The sequence below is a fragment of the Salmo salar genome, chromosome 26, assembly GCF_965601325.2.
Source record: "Salmo salar chromosome 26, fSalSal1, whole genome shotgun sequence".
In the NCBI taxonomy this organism is placed as follows: Eukaryota; Metazoa; Chordata; class Actinopteri; order Salmoniformes; family Salmonidae; genus Salmo; species Salmo salar.
Genome location: NC_138316.1, coordinates 4,172,192 through 4,188,391, shown reverse-complemented (window position 1 = coordinate 4,188,391; position 16,200 = coordinate 4,172,192). Strand labels below are relative to the sequence as shown.

The following is a 16,200-nucleotide window of genomic DNA, read 5'->3' as shown; positions in this document are numbered from 1 at the left end:
AGATCTAGGATGTATTATTTTATTGTTCCCTTTATTTTTTTGAGCAGTATATATATATATCTATATATATATATATATATATACACAATATTGAAAATACTTTTCAGTGTTAGATTTCAAAACCATCTGGATAGAGCTAAAGAATATTAGATCTGTACGTGAACAAATAATAAAAGCATAAATATTTGTACAAAATCAAAGGGGAATAATTTTGAAAGAGCTGAAAAGGAACCCACCACACTTGTTTCTAGATTTGTAGCTTATATTGATAGGAAGGTATTGAAATACAGACCTATCACAAGAAATATGGCTGTAAAATCAGGGAAGTGATGAACTGGAAATATCATTAATATAGCATGGATGAGGGGGTCAGTGACTTCACATTATGTGGTTTTACATCTCCATTTGACCTGGATAGGAAGCTTCCTTGTAAATGGGTCAAATATAGCCCCCTTGGTCGCTAGAGGTAAATAATACAAATGCGGGGCCCTTCAGTGACTGGAGGTGCCATGTAGTATGTAATCTTCATATAGGTGTAACCCTTCTGAATAGGAATACAAAAACATTTTTGTAGCTTACACGCAATTATCGGTATTGCACTTTGACGATGTTCCCTAAATCACCAGAGCCCAAGAAAACAGCGTATTGCCTCTGTTAAGGGAAGAGTTCGACTATCGGTAAACACAAAGGGTTTACCTAGCTCTGTACCATCATCTGATTCTATGTATCACTCATCGTCCTAGGACCTTCTGTCCGAGAGCTATTGACGAGCAAACTCCGAATCTCCAAAGTAAACATGTTTTTACTGCAATACTTTTTTTCTCCAGCCTAACAGATGTTGATGCAGAGACTCAAAAACAGACTAACAAGTGAAACCGCTAACGTTAGCTTACTAGCTAGCTAACGTTACCTAACTTAGCATAACTAGCTTGCTAGCTAAATGATAAAAATATTTAAGACTGCTGGCTAAGATCTCGGCGTTGTTTCTTGGTACTTCATCTAGCCTGAGACCAATACACCGAGGCGCAGTTGATGTTGGACCTCCGTGAGCAGCAACATGTACCCCAGTGCTGCGCCAGCGGGATGCCCGCCCTACAACTCCAAACACGGGCACGGTAATGGACTCTACCCGCTACCTCAGGCCTTCCTTCAACATCACCAGCAACTAGCTGAGGCCCCACGAAACATCGCTAATACAAAGTAAGGCAATCCCATGGAATAATGTTGCTGGGTGGGTCTTTCTATGTATGTATGTATGTCCATATAGACTAAAGAGAACACGTTTTTGAAGAAATTGAACAGAGGTTTTGTATACTTTTAAGCCGGTAGTTCTGAAAGCATTGCTCAAGAGTCTAAAAGTGTCCTCGAAATTGTGTACAAGGTCATTGTTCTCGAGCCACCTGTAGTAAAGAGAGTAACAAAAAAACTGATGTGCATGATGGGCTAGCCCCGCAACCTCATGGGACAATACTGTGCCCATTGAATTAGGATTTAGCATACTAGAAAGGCAATAAACCTCTATTATGATGGTCCAAAGGTCAGCCATGTTGGTCAGGGAGTTGGTCGACCATGGTTTGCCAGTGCTGTGATAAGTTGTTTTGTAAAACAGTGAATGTGAAGAATGTATCTGCACTCTGTGTCTTAGCTAGCTAGCCAATCCGTTTTAGAGAATGATTCCATACATTTCAAATTAAGTGCCAATATTCCAACATTTCATTCAAACAATCCAGTCAATCCACAGCCAAACACTGGCTCAAATCAGTTGATGATAGGACTTAGATAAGTTGTAAATGCAACAAGTACTCATATTGTATCATATAATAACAATAACAGCTTTAAAAGAAAACAAAATCTGAGACATATATGGTCTGTTTACGTATATTTTAGAGGCTATTTATACAGAACATATGTATAAAACGTGTATAAACTGTATTTATAATTATATGACAATATTTTAGTTTGACTATAATGCCATTACACAATTTCTGATACATCACTTGCCTTACTTTTATTTTCCTGCATACAGTACATTCAGAAACTATTCTCTTACTTTACAGCCTGTGTGCAATGTATGTGTGTGTCTGTACAGTACCAGTCAAAAGTTTGGAGACACCTTTATTTTTACTATTCTCTACATTGTAGAATATTAGTGAAGACCATTGGCTATGGGTTGCGATGTTTTGCGGCTATGAACGATGGACTTGACGATGGACCTGTTAGGCTCTGACCAAGATTTCATGGCTTTCCCTGGTTGTGACCATGAATAATGCCCCCCTCCTACCTCCTCACAACAAACTTTTATCTTCCAAAGACGCACGGTTTTGCATCTTGACAAATAATTTAACTAGTACACACATCATGAAAGTAGGAGAGATCCACAGTAGCTCCCACCATGTATGTGTGAGATGTTTTATGTATGACCATGTTTTATGTTTTACCACTCATTACTGCTGTAACCTGTCTAGATAAAGAGCACTAGGCTGAAAACGTCAATTAACACAGATATAGATCGCTAGAGTTTTTGCATCCCAGCCTTTCTTCCTAACATTTTATATTACATTTTAAAGACTGATGCCACTCTTCTTAAAGCTTTTCAGCTGGACACGTCTCTAATCTTACCTTGTTCCAGCACTTGTGTTGGTTGGTTTTCACAACCTGAAAAATAAGGACTATTACAAAATGCTGTGTAACATAGACCTACTGGTAGTGTTCTTGGTTTGTGGCAATGCAGTTCTGTCTCTGTGCAGCTGTGGATTGGTGGTGCAGCAGGAGTGTTGAGTTGCGATAAGTGTGCAGTCTGGTAAAGTGCAACTAGATGGTTAAACAGAGCACTTCCTGCAACACAGGTGCAGAGGCTTCAGACTACTGGTACTGAGTTCTTCAACACCATTTGTGGAGTAGAGAAGTGCTAAAGTGAGGTAGACATACAGTTGAAGTCGGAAGTTTACATACACCTTAGCCAAATACATTTAAACTCAGTATTTCACAATTCCTGACATATAATCCTAGTAAAAACTCCCTGTCTTAGATCAGTTAGGATCATCACTTTATTTTAAGAATGTGAAATGTCAGAATAATAGTAGAGAGAATGATTTATTTCAGCATTTATTTCTTTCATCACATTCCCAGTGGGTCAGAAGTTTATTTGGTAGCATTGCCTTTAAATTGTTTAACTTGGGTCAAATGTTTCGGGTAGCCTTCCACAAGCTTCCCACAATAAGTTGGGTGAATTTTGGCCCATTCCTCCTGACAGAGCTGGTGTAACTGAGTCAGGTTTGTAGGCCTCCTTGCTCACACACGCTTTTTCAGTTTTGCCCACACATTTTCTACGGGATTGAGGTCAGGACTTTGTGATGGCTACTCCAATACCTTGACGTTGTTGTCCTTAAGCCATTTTGCCACAACTTTGGAAGTATGCTTTGGGTCATTGTCCATTTGGAAGACCCATTTGCGACCAAGCTTTAACTACCTGACTGATGTCTTAAGATGTTGCTTCAATATATCCACATAATTTGCTTTCCTCATGATGCCATCTATTTTGTGAAGTGCAGCAGTCCCTCCTGTAGCAAAGCACCCCCACAACATGATGCTGCCACCCCCGCGCTTCACAGTTGGCATGGTGTTCTTCAGTTTGCAATCCTCACCCTTTTTCCTTCACACATAACAATTGTCATTTTGGCCAAACAGTTTTATTTTTGTTTCATCTGACCAGAGGACATATCTCCAAAAAGTATGATCTTTGTCCCCATGTGCAGTTACAAACCGTTCTCTGGCTTTTTTATGGCGGTTTTGGAGCGGTGGCTTCTTCCTTGCTGAGCGGCCTTTCAGGTTATGTCGATATAGGACTCGTTTTACTGTGGATATAGATACTTTTGTACCTGTTTCCTCCAGCATCTTCACAAGGTCCTTTGCTGTTGTTCTGGGATTGATTTGCACTTTTTGCACCATAGTACATTAATTTCTAGGAGACAGAACGCGTCTCCTTCCTGAGCGGTATGACGTCTGCGTGGTCCCATGGTGTTTATACTTGCGTACTATTGTTTGTACAGATGAACGTGGTACCTTCAGGCGTTTGGAAATTGCTCCCAAGGTTGAACCAGACTTGCGGAGGTCTACAATTTTTTTCTGAGGTCTTGGCTGATTTCTTTTGATTTTCCCATGATGTCAAGCAAAGAGGCACTGAGTTTGAAGGTAGGCCTTGAACTACATCCACAGGTACACCTCCAATTGAGTCAAATGATATCAATTAGCCTATCAGAAGCTTCTAAAGCCATGACATCATTTTTTTGAATTTTCCAAGCTGTTTAAAGGCACAGTCAACTTAGTGTATGTAAACTTCTGACCCACTGGAATTGTGATACAATGAATTATAAGTGAAATAATATGTCTGTGAACAATTGTTGGAAAAATGACTTGTGTCATGCACAAAGTAGATGTCCTAACCGACTTGCCTAAACTATAGTTTGTTAATAAGAAATGTGTGGAGTGGTTGAAAAACGAGTTTTAATGACTCCAACCTAAGTGTATGTAAACTTCCGACTTCAACTGTAAATGGCGTCGTGTTGGCAAGCGGTTTGCTCACGTCAACGTTGTGAACAGAGTTCCACATGGTGGAGGTGGGGTTATGGTATCGGCAGGCATATGCTATGGACAATAAACACAATTGCATTTTAACGATGGGATTTTTAATGCACAAAAATGACGAGATCCTGAGGCCCATTTGTTTAAGGTACCTGTGACCAACAGATGCATATCTGCATTCCCAGTAATGTCAAATCCATAGATTATGGCCTAATTTATTTATTTCAATTGACTGATTTTGTCATATGAACTGTAACTCAGTAAAATCTTAAATTGTTGCATGTAGTGTTTATATTTTTGTTCAGTATATATTTACGCTAGTTACATTAACAGTAAACCTATTCAGGAAACAAAAGGTGACTGGAGATCTAAATAACCAAAACATAATCTTCGACCCACGTCATCAATTAAGAAATGCCAGCCTACCATAAACATGTTTCCTGACTATTGAGATTGTTCAAATATGTGTTATGTACTTGTTATTTTCGGAAAATATGCAAATTAAATAAAAAAATTATTTTGTCACCTTTTTGGACCCTCACCAGTTTGCTTCACTGCAGGTAAACCAAAGCATGGGTTGCTGTTGTACACTGCTTACAGCAGGGATCATCAACTAGATTCAGCCGCGGGACATTTTTTAATTTTTTATTGTTGAGCATATGGTCAGGGGGCCAGAACTACATATTATTTGTAATTACGACTGCAAATTGACCACAAGAAGCCCAAACCAATATAATGGGGGGCAAATAAAATCCTGCGGGCAGCCAGTTGGGGAATCCTGGTTTACAGGTTAAGGGAACCAATATGTCATTTTGTACTTTGGGTGAACCATTGAGGGGTGAGGGATTATTTTTAAATTAATCACAGAATACCAGGAAAAGCCCCATCTACTGGTCAGAATCTGGTAATATCAGGATGTAAGATGGGATATAAACCTAACAACTTCAATGACTAATTTCTCTGAACAGGGTAAAAAACGTTCACAAATTCACTGAGCTGCAGCTCCATACTACTTGTCAAACTTGTTGGGTTGGGATTGGTGTGGGTGGTCCGTGTGTGGCTTTTCACAATTTCTTTGGAATCCTCATGTTTCACACATTGTTCGAATATTTTGGGGTCCAAATCAGATTTCATGTACTATATTTATTGAATATTATATGATTCATATAATTTAAAATGCACAATTTGGGTGAAATCAATTAGATTAATTTCTCAGAGATCTAATTATATTTCAAAAAATGTTGCAGGAATGCTAATCTTATCTGTTTCTAACTACAAAAACGATTTCGGGAACAATCTGAGATGGTGGGTGTCATGACTTGCTGAAATGACATGGAAAGACCCAAAAGTATTATCAAAGACTTTCCAAACCTGGGTCTGCTGCAGACTACTTTTCCTGTTTCCTCAACTGACAAATCACTTCTCTTTTCCTAACCTTGTGAAAATGAATCCTGCATTTGTGCCATATGTGCGCAAGCAATACAGAATCAATTGCATTCTCTTTAGTCTGTATGGCTACTTGTATGTACTTGATCTCTTTGCTCTGTTTATCGACTACTGAGATATTTCATGCTGGTGTGTTAACCTATTCTCACTGTGTGTGTAGTTTCCATGGTCGGTCCCTGCCTGCAGGTCCTTCAGATATTCCCCTATATGATTGGAAGCCAAGTCCCAGCACCCCACCTGGTCCTCATGCATCTGCACTGGCCAACGGGAGGAAGTAAGGCTTGTTTATTCTTTCTATGTTTTCTTCTACCTGTCCTATTTCATTAGCACAGGCACCATTTCCAAACGTTAGACCTGAAATGTTGCAGTTTCCTAAAGTGTGTGTGTGTGTGTGTCTTCCTCTCCGGTGTGTGTGTGCTCCTGTGTCTTCTCCCTATGTATACTAGGAGGCACAGTGGAGACCACAGCCCGTATAATTTAAAGAGGCAGCACTTCAGTTCCCCTGTCCCCCATCATGGCAGTCCTCCTGCTGTCGGCTTCTCTCCCTCTGTATCCCGCCCTGGCCCCAGGGAAACACAGTCTACCCTAATCCAGCACTCCCCTCTCAGCCCCCAACCGTCTGCCCCACGGATGCCCCCCCTGTGGGGAGAGAACCCTCGTAGCTCACTGCAGGCTTATGCCAAGGACAAGGTAAGCCTTAGGATCATGATAATAATACATGTTATGTGTAGCGGTTTTCTTTTTATCCAACCCGGGCGTTTACATTCACGTTCACATGGATATACACAAACAAATAGAGATCATGGGAAAACAAGTCCCAGTGGGATAGCACGTGTGTGTAACAGTACAGATGCTGTGAGTTGTTGTGTCTCTCAGCTGAGTGGTCAGATGGTGGAGCTTTTTGAGGCATGCCAGCAGCAGTCGACTGACCTGGAGAGGAAGGAGCTGTGCAGAGCTCAACTACAGAGAGAGATCCAGAGACTCTTCCCATGTATGTAACACACACAGACACACACTAAATCATCCTACTGTCATAATTCTCTACACCTCTCTCTCTCTCTCTCTCTCTCTCCTCTCTCTCCTCTCCTCTTCTCTCTCTCTCTCTCTCCTCTCTCTCAGTGGTGAGGTTGTACCTGGCTGGTTCTTCTCTCAGTGGTTTCGGCAGCAGGAACAGTGATGCTGACCTCTGTTTGGTCATCCAAGCAGCACCAGTGAGTGTGTCAATTACTTGTAACACACGCAAACCAGATCTCCATCCAACCATTTAATGCAGATGAATTACCTGAAGCATAAAAAAAGTCACAACAGGCCTGGTGGAAACAGGAAATTTGTGGGTAACATTTCCTAATGTCAAGAAAACAAAATACGCTAGACAAGGGTGGATAATCTTTTTGTCGTGAAATTGAATATGCGACAATTGTGGTGGAAACACCCTTATGTGCAAATGTTGATATAGTAACTATCATTTTGAGGTAAACTTGGAAGTAAATATGTTATGTTGTAGGCCTATCACCACCATGTGGAAAAACATGAGTTTATCCTCCTCTAAATAAGTTATGATGAACTTCACATGGTGGTTAAGTGCATGGTGATCATGCAAATTTCCAATAAATATCGAGGGTAGGCTATTATTTGAATGCTGGTGACATGATGATCGGTGCTTTATCAAATATAATGATCTTGCTCTTATCCTATCTTGTCATATAACCTACCCTGTCCAAATTATCAGCGAACTCTTGTCTCAAAAGCATGCGCCAAAACCAGATTGGGCACATTTGCTATTTATCACAACAGTCTTTGGGACAAACCGATTGGTAGAGTTGAAAGTTCGATTGAAACGCATTGGACTTCTGTTTTTTATTTGGTACATGGGAACTTAAGCACAAAAGTGTTTTTATTGTGCACTATGTCCTCACACACAGCTTTTGATGGAAACACACCTCGTGGTAAAATGCACATATTGTTTTTATGCAGATTTTTTGAATATTTACTTGAAAATCTGTCGCCAATTGGATGGAAACCTAGCTACAGACACACGGCTATATTAGCATAGACGTGACATCAGTCAAAACACCTCAAAACAAGACATTGTGAAACGAGCCATCTACAGTTCCCAACATGGCAGCTTCTTGTCATTGTTGCTAGCTATTTGGCCATCTAGAATAACAACAACACACAGACTTCTGCCCCATTGAAGCTTGCGCATCGTTTTTGTGACTATCAGCTAACCCGTCTATCTTTCTGTGAATAAAATGCCCATTGACCATGTCTGTTTCTCTGTCAGGTTGACCAGAGGAATGATGCTGTGTATGTACTCAGTCTCATTCAGCAGCTCTTCTACAGACTTTGTGAGTACTAACGCTGCTGTTTAAGCACATTTCAGCTGTGTCTCTCAATACTCTTCATCAGCTTCTTTTCCTTGTCTCCTCTCCCTTTCTCCGATCCATTATGAACACTAGTACAGTACCAGTCAAAAGTTTGGACACACCTACTCATTCAAGGGTTTTTCTTTATTTTTATTATGTTCTACATTGTAGAATAATAGTGAAGACATCAGAACTATGAAATAACACATGGAATCATGTTGTAACCAAAAACGTGTTAACTTTTGACTGGTACTGTACGTGAAAGGACTAGATAAGGTTCCGCTTTATTGTTTACACCATATGGCTGTCACCTGTCAGATCGGTGGGCTTGGCCCATCTTGTTCCATGAGTTTGTGTAGTAATGATAAAGGAGCAGCTGTATTTATCCTCAATGGCCTCGAGATGGCTCTAGTTCCCTGGTGAAGCCAGAATCATTGATATATAGATGTAGGTGAACTAAACACACACAATGGTGTTCACTTTAGGTAGTCATAGTAACGAAAATATGTGTGTAAGGTCTTGTGGAGTTGAGGAATATGTGTGTGTTCTGGTCCACAGCGTACATAGAGAGACCGCAGCTGATCCGAGCCAAGGTCCCCATCCTCAAATTCAGAGACAAAGTCAGGTGGGTGGAAACTTGATCAATCACATTTTATTTTTATTTTTTATTTACACAAACACATTTAGGCTTAGCAGGCAGAGGCAACACTGGCAAGGAAAGACTCCTTGAGAGGAAGAGAAGAAACCTTGTGAACAACCAGACTCTTGAGGTGAAGCGAATATTCCTCTGGCTGACTGTATATAAGCGTATAGGTTCTCCTTCACACAATACGGCTGTGTGTCATTCATTTCTTTACAGACAGAAATATGTACATGTTACTAATGGTCAATTTCCACAGTAGAACAGTGCATGGGCAATGGACTAGGTATATCAAACCTCAATAAAAATGTATTTATCTCTTCCTCTCTCTTTCTCCAGTGGAGTCGAGTTTGATCTGAACGTAAACAACACTGTAGGGATCAGAAACACCTTCTTGCTGAGGAGTTACGCCTACGGTTAGGTCACACACATAACACCCATCAATGCTTAACTGTCACCGCTCACCTTTCACCCTCTTCCAGCTATTGGCTACTGGTTAAACTAAATCATTAGTTTGTGCTTGTGGTTGACATTAAAACTGGGGATCTAAACAGTGTGGCTATTCTCCTTTCTTTTTACAGTGCATTCCCTTACCCTTTTCCACGTTTTGTTACATTACATGCAGCCTTATTCTAAATTTGGTTAAATACTTTTTCCCCCTCATCAATCTACACCCAATATCCCATTACAAATGTATTAAAAACAAAAAACAGATACCTTATTTACATACAGTACCAGTCAAAAGTTTGGACACACCTACTCATTCAAGGGTTTTTCTTTATTTTGACTATTTTCTTCATTGTAGAATAATAATAGTGAAGACATCAGAACTATAAAATAACACGTGGAATCATGTAGTAACCAAAAACGTGTTAAACAAATCAAAGTATATTTGAGATTGTTCAAAGTAGCCACCCTTTGTGCAAAGCTGTCATCAAGGCAATCTTGGCATTCTCTCAACCAGCTTCATGAGGAATGCTTTTCCAACAGTCTTGAAGGAGTTCCCACATATGCTGAGCACTTGTTGGCTGATTTTCCTTCACTCTGCGGTCCAACTCATCCCAAACCATCTCAAATTGGGTTGAGGTCAGGTGATTGTGGAGGCCAAGTCATCTGATGCAGCACTCCATAACTCTCCTTATTGATCAAATAGCCCTTACAGAGCCTGGAGGTGTGTTTTGGGTCATTGTCCTGTTGAAAAACAAATGATAGTCCCACTAAGGCAAACCAGATGAGATGGCGTATTGCTTCAGAATACTGTGGTAGTCATGCTGATTAAGTGTGCCTTGAATTCTAAATAAATCCCTGACAGTGTCACCAGCAAAGCACCATCACACATGCTTCTCCATGCTTCACGGTGGGAACCACACATGCGGAGATCATCCGTTCACCTACACTGTGTCTCACAAAGACACGGCAGTTGGATCCAAAATATCTCAAATTTGGACTCATCAGACCAAAGGACAGATTTCCACTGGTCTAATGTCCATTGCTCGTGTTTCTTGGCCCAAGCAAGTCTCTTCTTATTGGTGTCCTCAGTAGTGGTTTCTTTGCAGCAAATCGACTATGAAGGCCTGATTCACACAGTCTCCTCTGAACAGTTGATGTTGAGATGTGTCTCTTACTTGAACTCTGTGAAGCATTTATTTGCACTGCAATTTCTGAGACTGGTAACTCTAATGAACTTATCCTCTGCAGCAGAGGTAACTCTGGGTCTACTTTCCCTGTGATGGTCCTCATGAGAGCCAATTTCATCATAGCGCTTGATGGTTTTTACGACTGCACTTGAAGAAACTTTCAAAGTTCTTGAAATTTTCCGGATTGACTGACCTTCATGTCTTAAAGTAATGATGGACTGTCGTTTCTCTTTGTTTATTTGAGCCATAATATGGACTTGGTCTTTTACCAAATAGGGCTATGTTCTGAATACCACCCCTGCCTTGTCACAACACAACTGATTGGCTCAAACGCATTAACAAAGAAAGAAATTCCACAAATGACCTTTTAACAAGGCACACCTGTTTAATGAAATGCATTCCGGGTGACTACGTCATTAAACTTGTTGAGGAATGCCAAGAGTGTGCAAAGCTGTCATCAAGGCAAAGGGTGGCTACTTTGGAGAATCTCAAATATAACATTTATTTTGTTAACCCCTGTGCGGCATACGGGACGGACATCCAGCGTAAAATCCTATCGCCATTAGCATAACAACATTGAATATTTTTAGTTTTATTTTTTTCAAATTATATCGTCCGATTTCAAAAAGGCTTTACAGCAAAAGCAAAACATTAGATTATGTTAGAGGAGTATATCGTAAAAGTAGCCACATAGCCATTTTCCGACCAACCACATGCATCACAAATAACCGAAAAACAGCTAAATGCAGCACTAACCTTTGACAATCTTCATCAGATGACACACCTAGGACATCATGTTACACAATACATGCATTCTTTTGTTTGATAAAGTTCATACATATTTATATATAAAAACAGCATTTTACATCGGCGCGTAACGTTGACTAACTATTTTCCCTCAAATGCATCCGGTGAAACAGCGCTACAATTTACTAAATTACTATTCGAAAACATTTTTAAAATGTAATATTGTCATTCTAAGATTTATAGATGAATATCTCTTGAAAGCACCTGTAAGGCCAGATTTAAAATAACTTTACTGGGTAATCACACTTTGCGATAAAAGGGGATGCAATACTCAGAACAATAGGCTAGCAATACAGGTCAGCGCCATCTTGGAACAATCGCATATCAAATCTAGTCTTGTATACTATTGTCAATAATCCCTTACCTTTGATTATCTTCATCCTTAGGCACTTCCAGGAATCCCAGGTCCACAACAAATGTATTTTTGTTCGAAAAAGTTCATACTTTATGTTCCAATAGCTTGTTCTTGTTAGAGCGTTCTGAAGGCTGCACCAAAAGTTCGGACGTGCGCGGGGCTACTCTTTCAACAAAATGCATTTTTTTCTTATTTAGGTTTGTTCAAACATGTCAAACGTTGTATAACATAAATCTTTAGGGCGTTTTTCAACCAGAGCTCCAATAAGATTCGAGGAGGACGATTGCATTGTGTTTCAAAACGTTTCGAAAGGGGAGGGTAACCAGGGGCGCCGGCGTCATAATGGTGATGGCCCTCTCCGTGTGACCACGTTCCACAGCGTGTCAATCTGTCAGTTTTCACAGTAGGAGACTCAAATCACTTTGTAAAGACTGGGGACATCTAATGGAAGCAATAGGAAGTGCTCAATGAACCATAGCTCACGGTGTGATAAATAGGCAACGTGATAAAGTTGAGATCGCAATTCAGAATTCCACTTCCTGTTTCGATCTGTCTCGTGGTTTTGACTGCCATATGAGTTCTGTTATACTCACAGACACCATTCAAACAGTTTTATAAACTTTAGGGTGTTTTCTATCCACAAGTATTAATTATATGCATATCCTAGCTTCTGAGTTTGAGTAGTAGGCCGTTTAAAATGGGCACACATTGTTTTCAAAATGCGCTGTGGCGCCCCCTATCCTAGGCGACCGTCAAGAGGTTAACACTTTTTTTGGTTACTACATGATTTCTTATTTGTTATTTCATAGTTTTGATGTCTTCACTATTATTCTCCACTGTAGAAAATAGTAAAAATAAAGAAAACCCCTGGAATGAGTAGGTGTGTCCAAACCTTTTACTGGTACTGTAAGTATACTGTAAGGGGCGGCAGGTAGCCTAGTGGTTAGAGCATTGGGCCAGTAACTGAAGGGTTGCTGGATCGAATTCCCAAGCTGACAAGGTAAAAATCTGTCGTTCTGCCCCTGAGCAAGGGGGCAGAAGACGTGGATGTCGATTATCGCTGCCCCTCCGCACCTCTCTGATTCAGAGGGGTTGGGTTAAATGCGGAAGACACATTTCAGTTGAATGCATTCAGTTGTACAACTGACAAGGTATCCTCCTTTTCGCTATTCAGACCCTTTGCTAAGAGACTCGAAATTGAGCTCAGGTGCATCCTGTTTCCATTGATCATCCTTGATGTTTCTACAACTTGATTGGAGTCCACCTGTGGTAATTTCAATTAATTGGACATTATTTGGAAAGGCACACACCTGTTTATATAAGGTCCTACAGTTGACAGTGCATGTCAGAGCAAAAACCAAGCCATGAGGTCGAAGGAATTGTCTGTAGAGCGCCGAGACATGATTGTGTCGAGGCACAGATCTGGGGAAGGGTACCAAAACATTTCTGCATTATTGAAGGTCCCCAAGAACACAGTGGCCTCCATCCTTCTTAAATGGAAGATGTTTGGAACCACCAAGACTCTTCCTAGATCTGGCTGCCCGGCCAAACTGACCAATCGGGGGAGAAAGGCCTTGGTCAGGGAGGTGACCAAGAACCTGATGGTCAGTCTGACAGACCTCTCCTTTGTGGAGATGGGAGAACCTTCCAGAAGGACAACCATCTCTGCAGCACTCCACCAATCAGGCCTTATGGTAGAGTGGCCAGACGGAAGCCACTCCTCAGTAAAAGGCACATGACAGCCCGCTTGGAGTTAGCCAAAAGGCAACTAAAGACTCTCTGGTCTGATGAAACCAAGATTGAACACTTTGACCTTAATGCCAAGCGTCACGTCTGGAGGAAACCTGTTATGATCCCTATGGTGAAGCATGGTGGTGGCAGCATCATGCTTCGGGATGTTTTTCAGCGGCAGGGACTGGGAGACTAGTCAGGATCAAGGGAAAGATGAACGGAGCAAAGTACAGAGAGATCCTTGATGAAAATCTGCTCCAGAGCGCACAGGATCTCAGACTGGGGCGAACATTCACCTTCCAACAGGACAATGACCCTAAGCACACAGCCAAGACAGCGTAGGAGTGGCTTCCGGACAAGTCTCTGAATGTCCTTGAGTGGCCCAGCCAGAGCCCGGACTTAAACAATATGGAACATCTCTGGAGAGACCTGAAAATAGTTGTGCGGCGACTCTCCCCAACCAACCTGACAGAGCTTGAGAGGATCTGTAGAGAAGAATGGGAGAATCTCACCAAATACAGGTGTGCCAAGCTTGTAGCGTCTTACCCAAGAAGACTCAAGGCTGTAATTGCTGCCAAATTACTGAGTAAAGGGTCTGAATACTTATGTAAGTGTGACATTTCAGTGTTTTATTTTTAATAAATGTTCAAAAAAATTATAGAAACCTGTTTTTGCTTTGTCATTATGGGGTATTGTGTGTAGATTGATGAGGAAAATCTACACACAATACCCTTATAGAATAAGGCTGTAACGTAACAAAATGTAGAAAAGGTCAAGGGGTCTGAATAATTTCCGAATGCACTGTACATGCTGTTCTAGAGTAACCACAGACCTGCACTACCACATTACGCCACTCACAACAAATTAATAATATCAAAACAGGTCATTTGGATGAAAGTCACATTTCAATAAGGAGAGTATTTCTAAACCTGTTACACACTCATACAATGTGCTGGATGTGTGCCCCACTATGTTACAATTCTATACTAGCCTCTTCTCTCTCGCTCCGTGTGTATATAGCTGAGCGGCGTGTGCGTCCCATCATCTTGGTGGTAAAGAGGTGGGCCAGACATCACAGGATAAATGACGCCAGTAAAGGAACACTCAGCAGCTACACTCTTGTACTGATGGTACTACACTACTTACAGAGTGAGTGTAAACACACACACACACACACACACACACACACACACACACACACACACAGTAATCATGGTCCTGCACTAACTACAATATACCTCTGGCATTCCTTTTTCGAGGTTAACCACTACACTGTTTAACCCAGTGTGTCTGTCTCTGTCTTTACAGCTTTGCCTGAACCAGTAATTCCCTCTCTGCAGAATGAATATCCAGTAAGGAAATTTACATTTACTCTTAAACGACAAAAACAGGCTACGTTACAGGTTTATTAAGTCGTTTTAGGCTACAAATTCCAATAAAACGACATGTCATTACTTTCCTTGATTTGTCTAACTACACCTATCTTGAATCTAGCAAAGATGTTTTTGGGGTTCAGAGTGTAGTGTTTATTTAGTTTCATAGCACAAACATTTGTTAGCAGGTTTCTTACACTGGGGGGGACAGGCCTGCCCGGGGCAAGTCCAGGGGAGTTACATAGCAACACGTGACTAGAAGGCAGGCAATGTCGGCTTAACGGCAAGAGCTAAAATGGCTTTAAAAAAATAAGATGGCATTCACTACTAACTAGCCTAGGGGTTAGAGGGTTGGGCCAGTAGCCGAAAGATTGCTGGTTCGAATATCTGAGCTGTCAAGGTAAAACATCCTTGAGCAAGGCACTTAACCATAATTTTCTCCAAGGGCTCCGTACTATGACTGACCATGTCAAACAACACATTTCACTGTACCTATCCGGTGTATGTGACAATAAAACATTTTTTTTTTTTTTTATTATAAATTGTTGATGTATAATAGGAATTTGGGTACATTACTCAACCTGTAACTCCAATGTTCTTATGAATATAGGTTTCTCCCAGCACCAAGACACCTCCTTTCCACTGTGTGTAGGAATCTTTGTCCCTATATGATGCAGGGTTTCCGTATGCCGGTATTAGCCGGCTTTTGGCCCCAAAAAATACATGAAAAGCTGATAAATAAAACTGTCGCCGGCCAATTATCCGGGGGAAGAAAAATAATCCCATTGCTAAAATAATGCTTTTTAGCATATTCCATGATGGAAATACCAGTCGATGGAAATACATTTGACCGGTCATGCTTACCAGTTTATAGGATAATTTAGTGGAATTAAATTGGCCTGTGTGTATTTTCATTAGTCGTTAAGTTTATCACATGCGTACAGATACAGAGCCTATGAGCGGAAAATCTGTCAGACAGCGCGAGAGCTGCTGCTACAGCTTTTCAAACAACTAATTTGTTGCTGCTGGAGTGAAACGTGCTTTTATAATCCCATTCATTGCCTATATGCAACGGTAAGAACGGCGTGTCACACACTACTTTGCAATGATCTGGATGCAATATGAATTTTGAAAACTTAGTTGTTTGAAACCTGAATGTTTTACTTCATATAATTTAGGCATGTCTTACCTTGCTTCAAAGTAAAATACGACAATACAAATGTGGAGGCAATTATACTGAACAAAAAATATAAACCCAACGTGT

At 40.8% G+C, this 16,200-nt stretch overlaps 1 protein-coding gene across 2 annotated transcripts in view; it reads left to right on the top strand.

Moving 5' to 3' along the window:
• Nucleotides 1-624: 624 nt before the first annotated feature.
• Nucleotides 625-16,200, top strand: part of tent2 (terminal nucleotidyltransferase 2) — a 42,124-nt gene continuing 26,548 nt past the window's right edge. The window contains exons 1-11 of one of the 2 annotated variants that reach the window (XM_014174924.3): nt 626-790; nt 1,004-1,200; nt 6,188-6,301; nt 6,474-6,717; nt 6,904-7,018; nt 7,147-7,238; nt 8,312-8,375; nt 8,952-9,018; nt 9,373-9,449; nt 14,584-14,712; nt 14,872-14,915. In XM_014174924.3, the coding sequence (XP_014030399.1) occupies nt 1,058-1,200; nt 6,188-6,301; nt 6,474-6,717; nt 6,904-7,018; nt 7,147-7,238; nt 8,312-8,375; nt 8,952-9,018; nt 9,373-9,449; nt 14,584-14,712; nt 14,872-14,915 (1,089 nt within the window). In that variant the 5' untranslated portion in view covers nt 626-790; nt 1,004-1,057. Of the gene's footprint in view, nt 1,201-6,187; nt 6,302-6,473; nt 6,718-6,903; nt 7,019-7,146; nt 7,239-8,311; nt 8,376-8,951; nt 9,019-9,372; nt 9,450-14,583; nt 14,713-14,871; nt 14,916-16,200 lie in introns of both variants that reach the window. The other variant, XM_014174923.3, reaches the window with a different exon arrangement.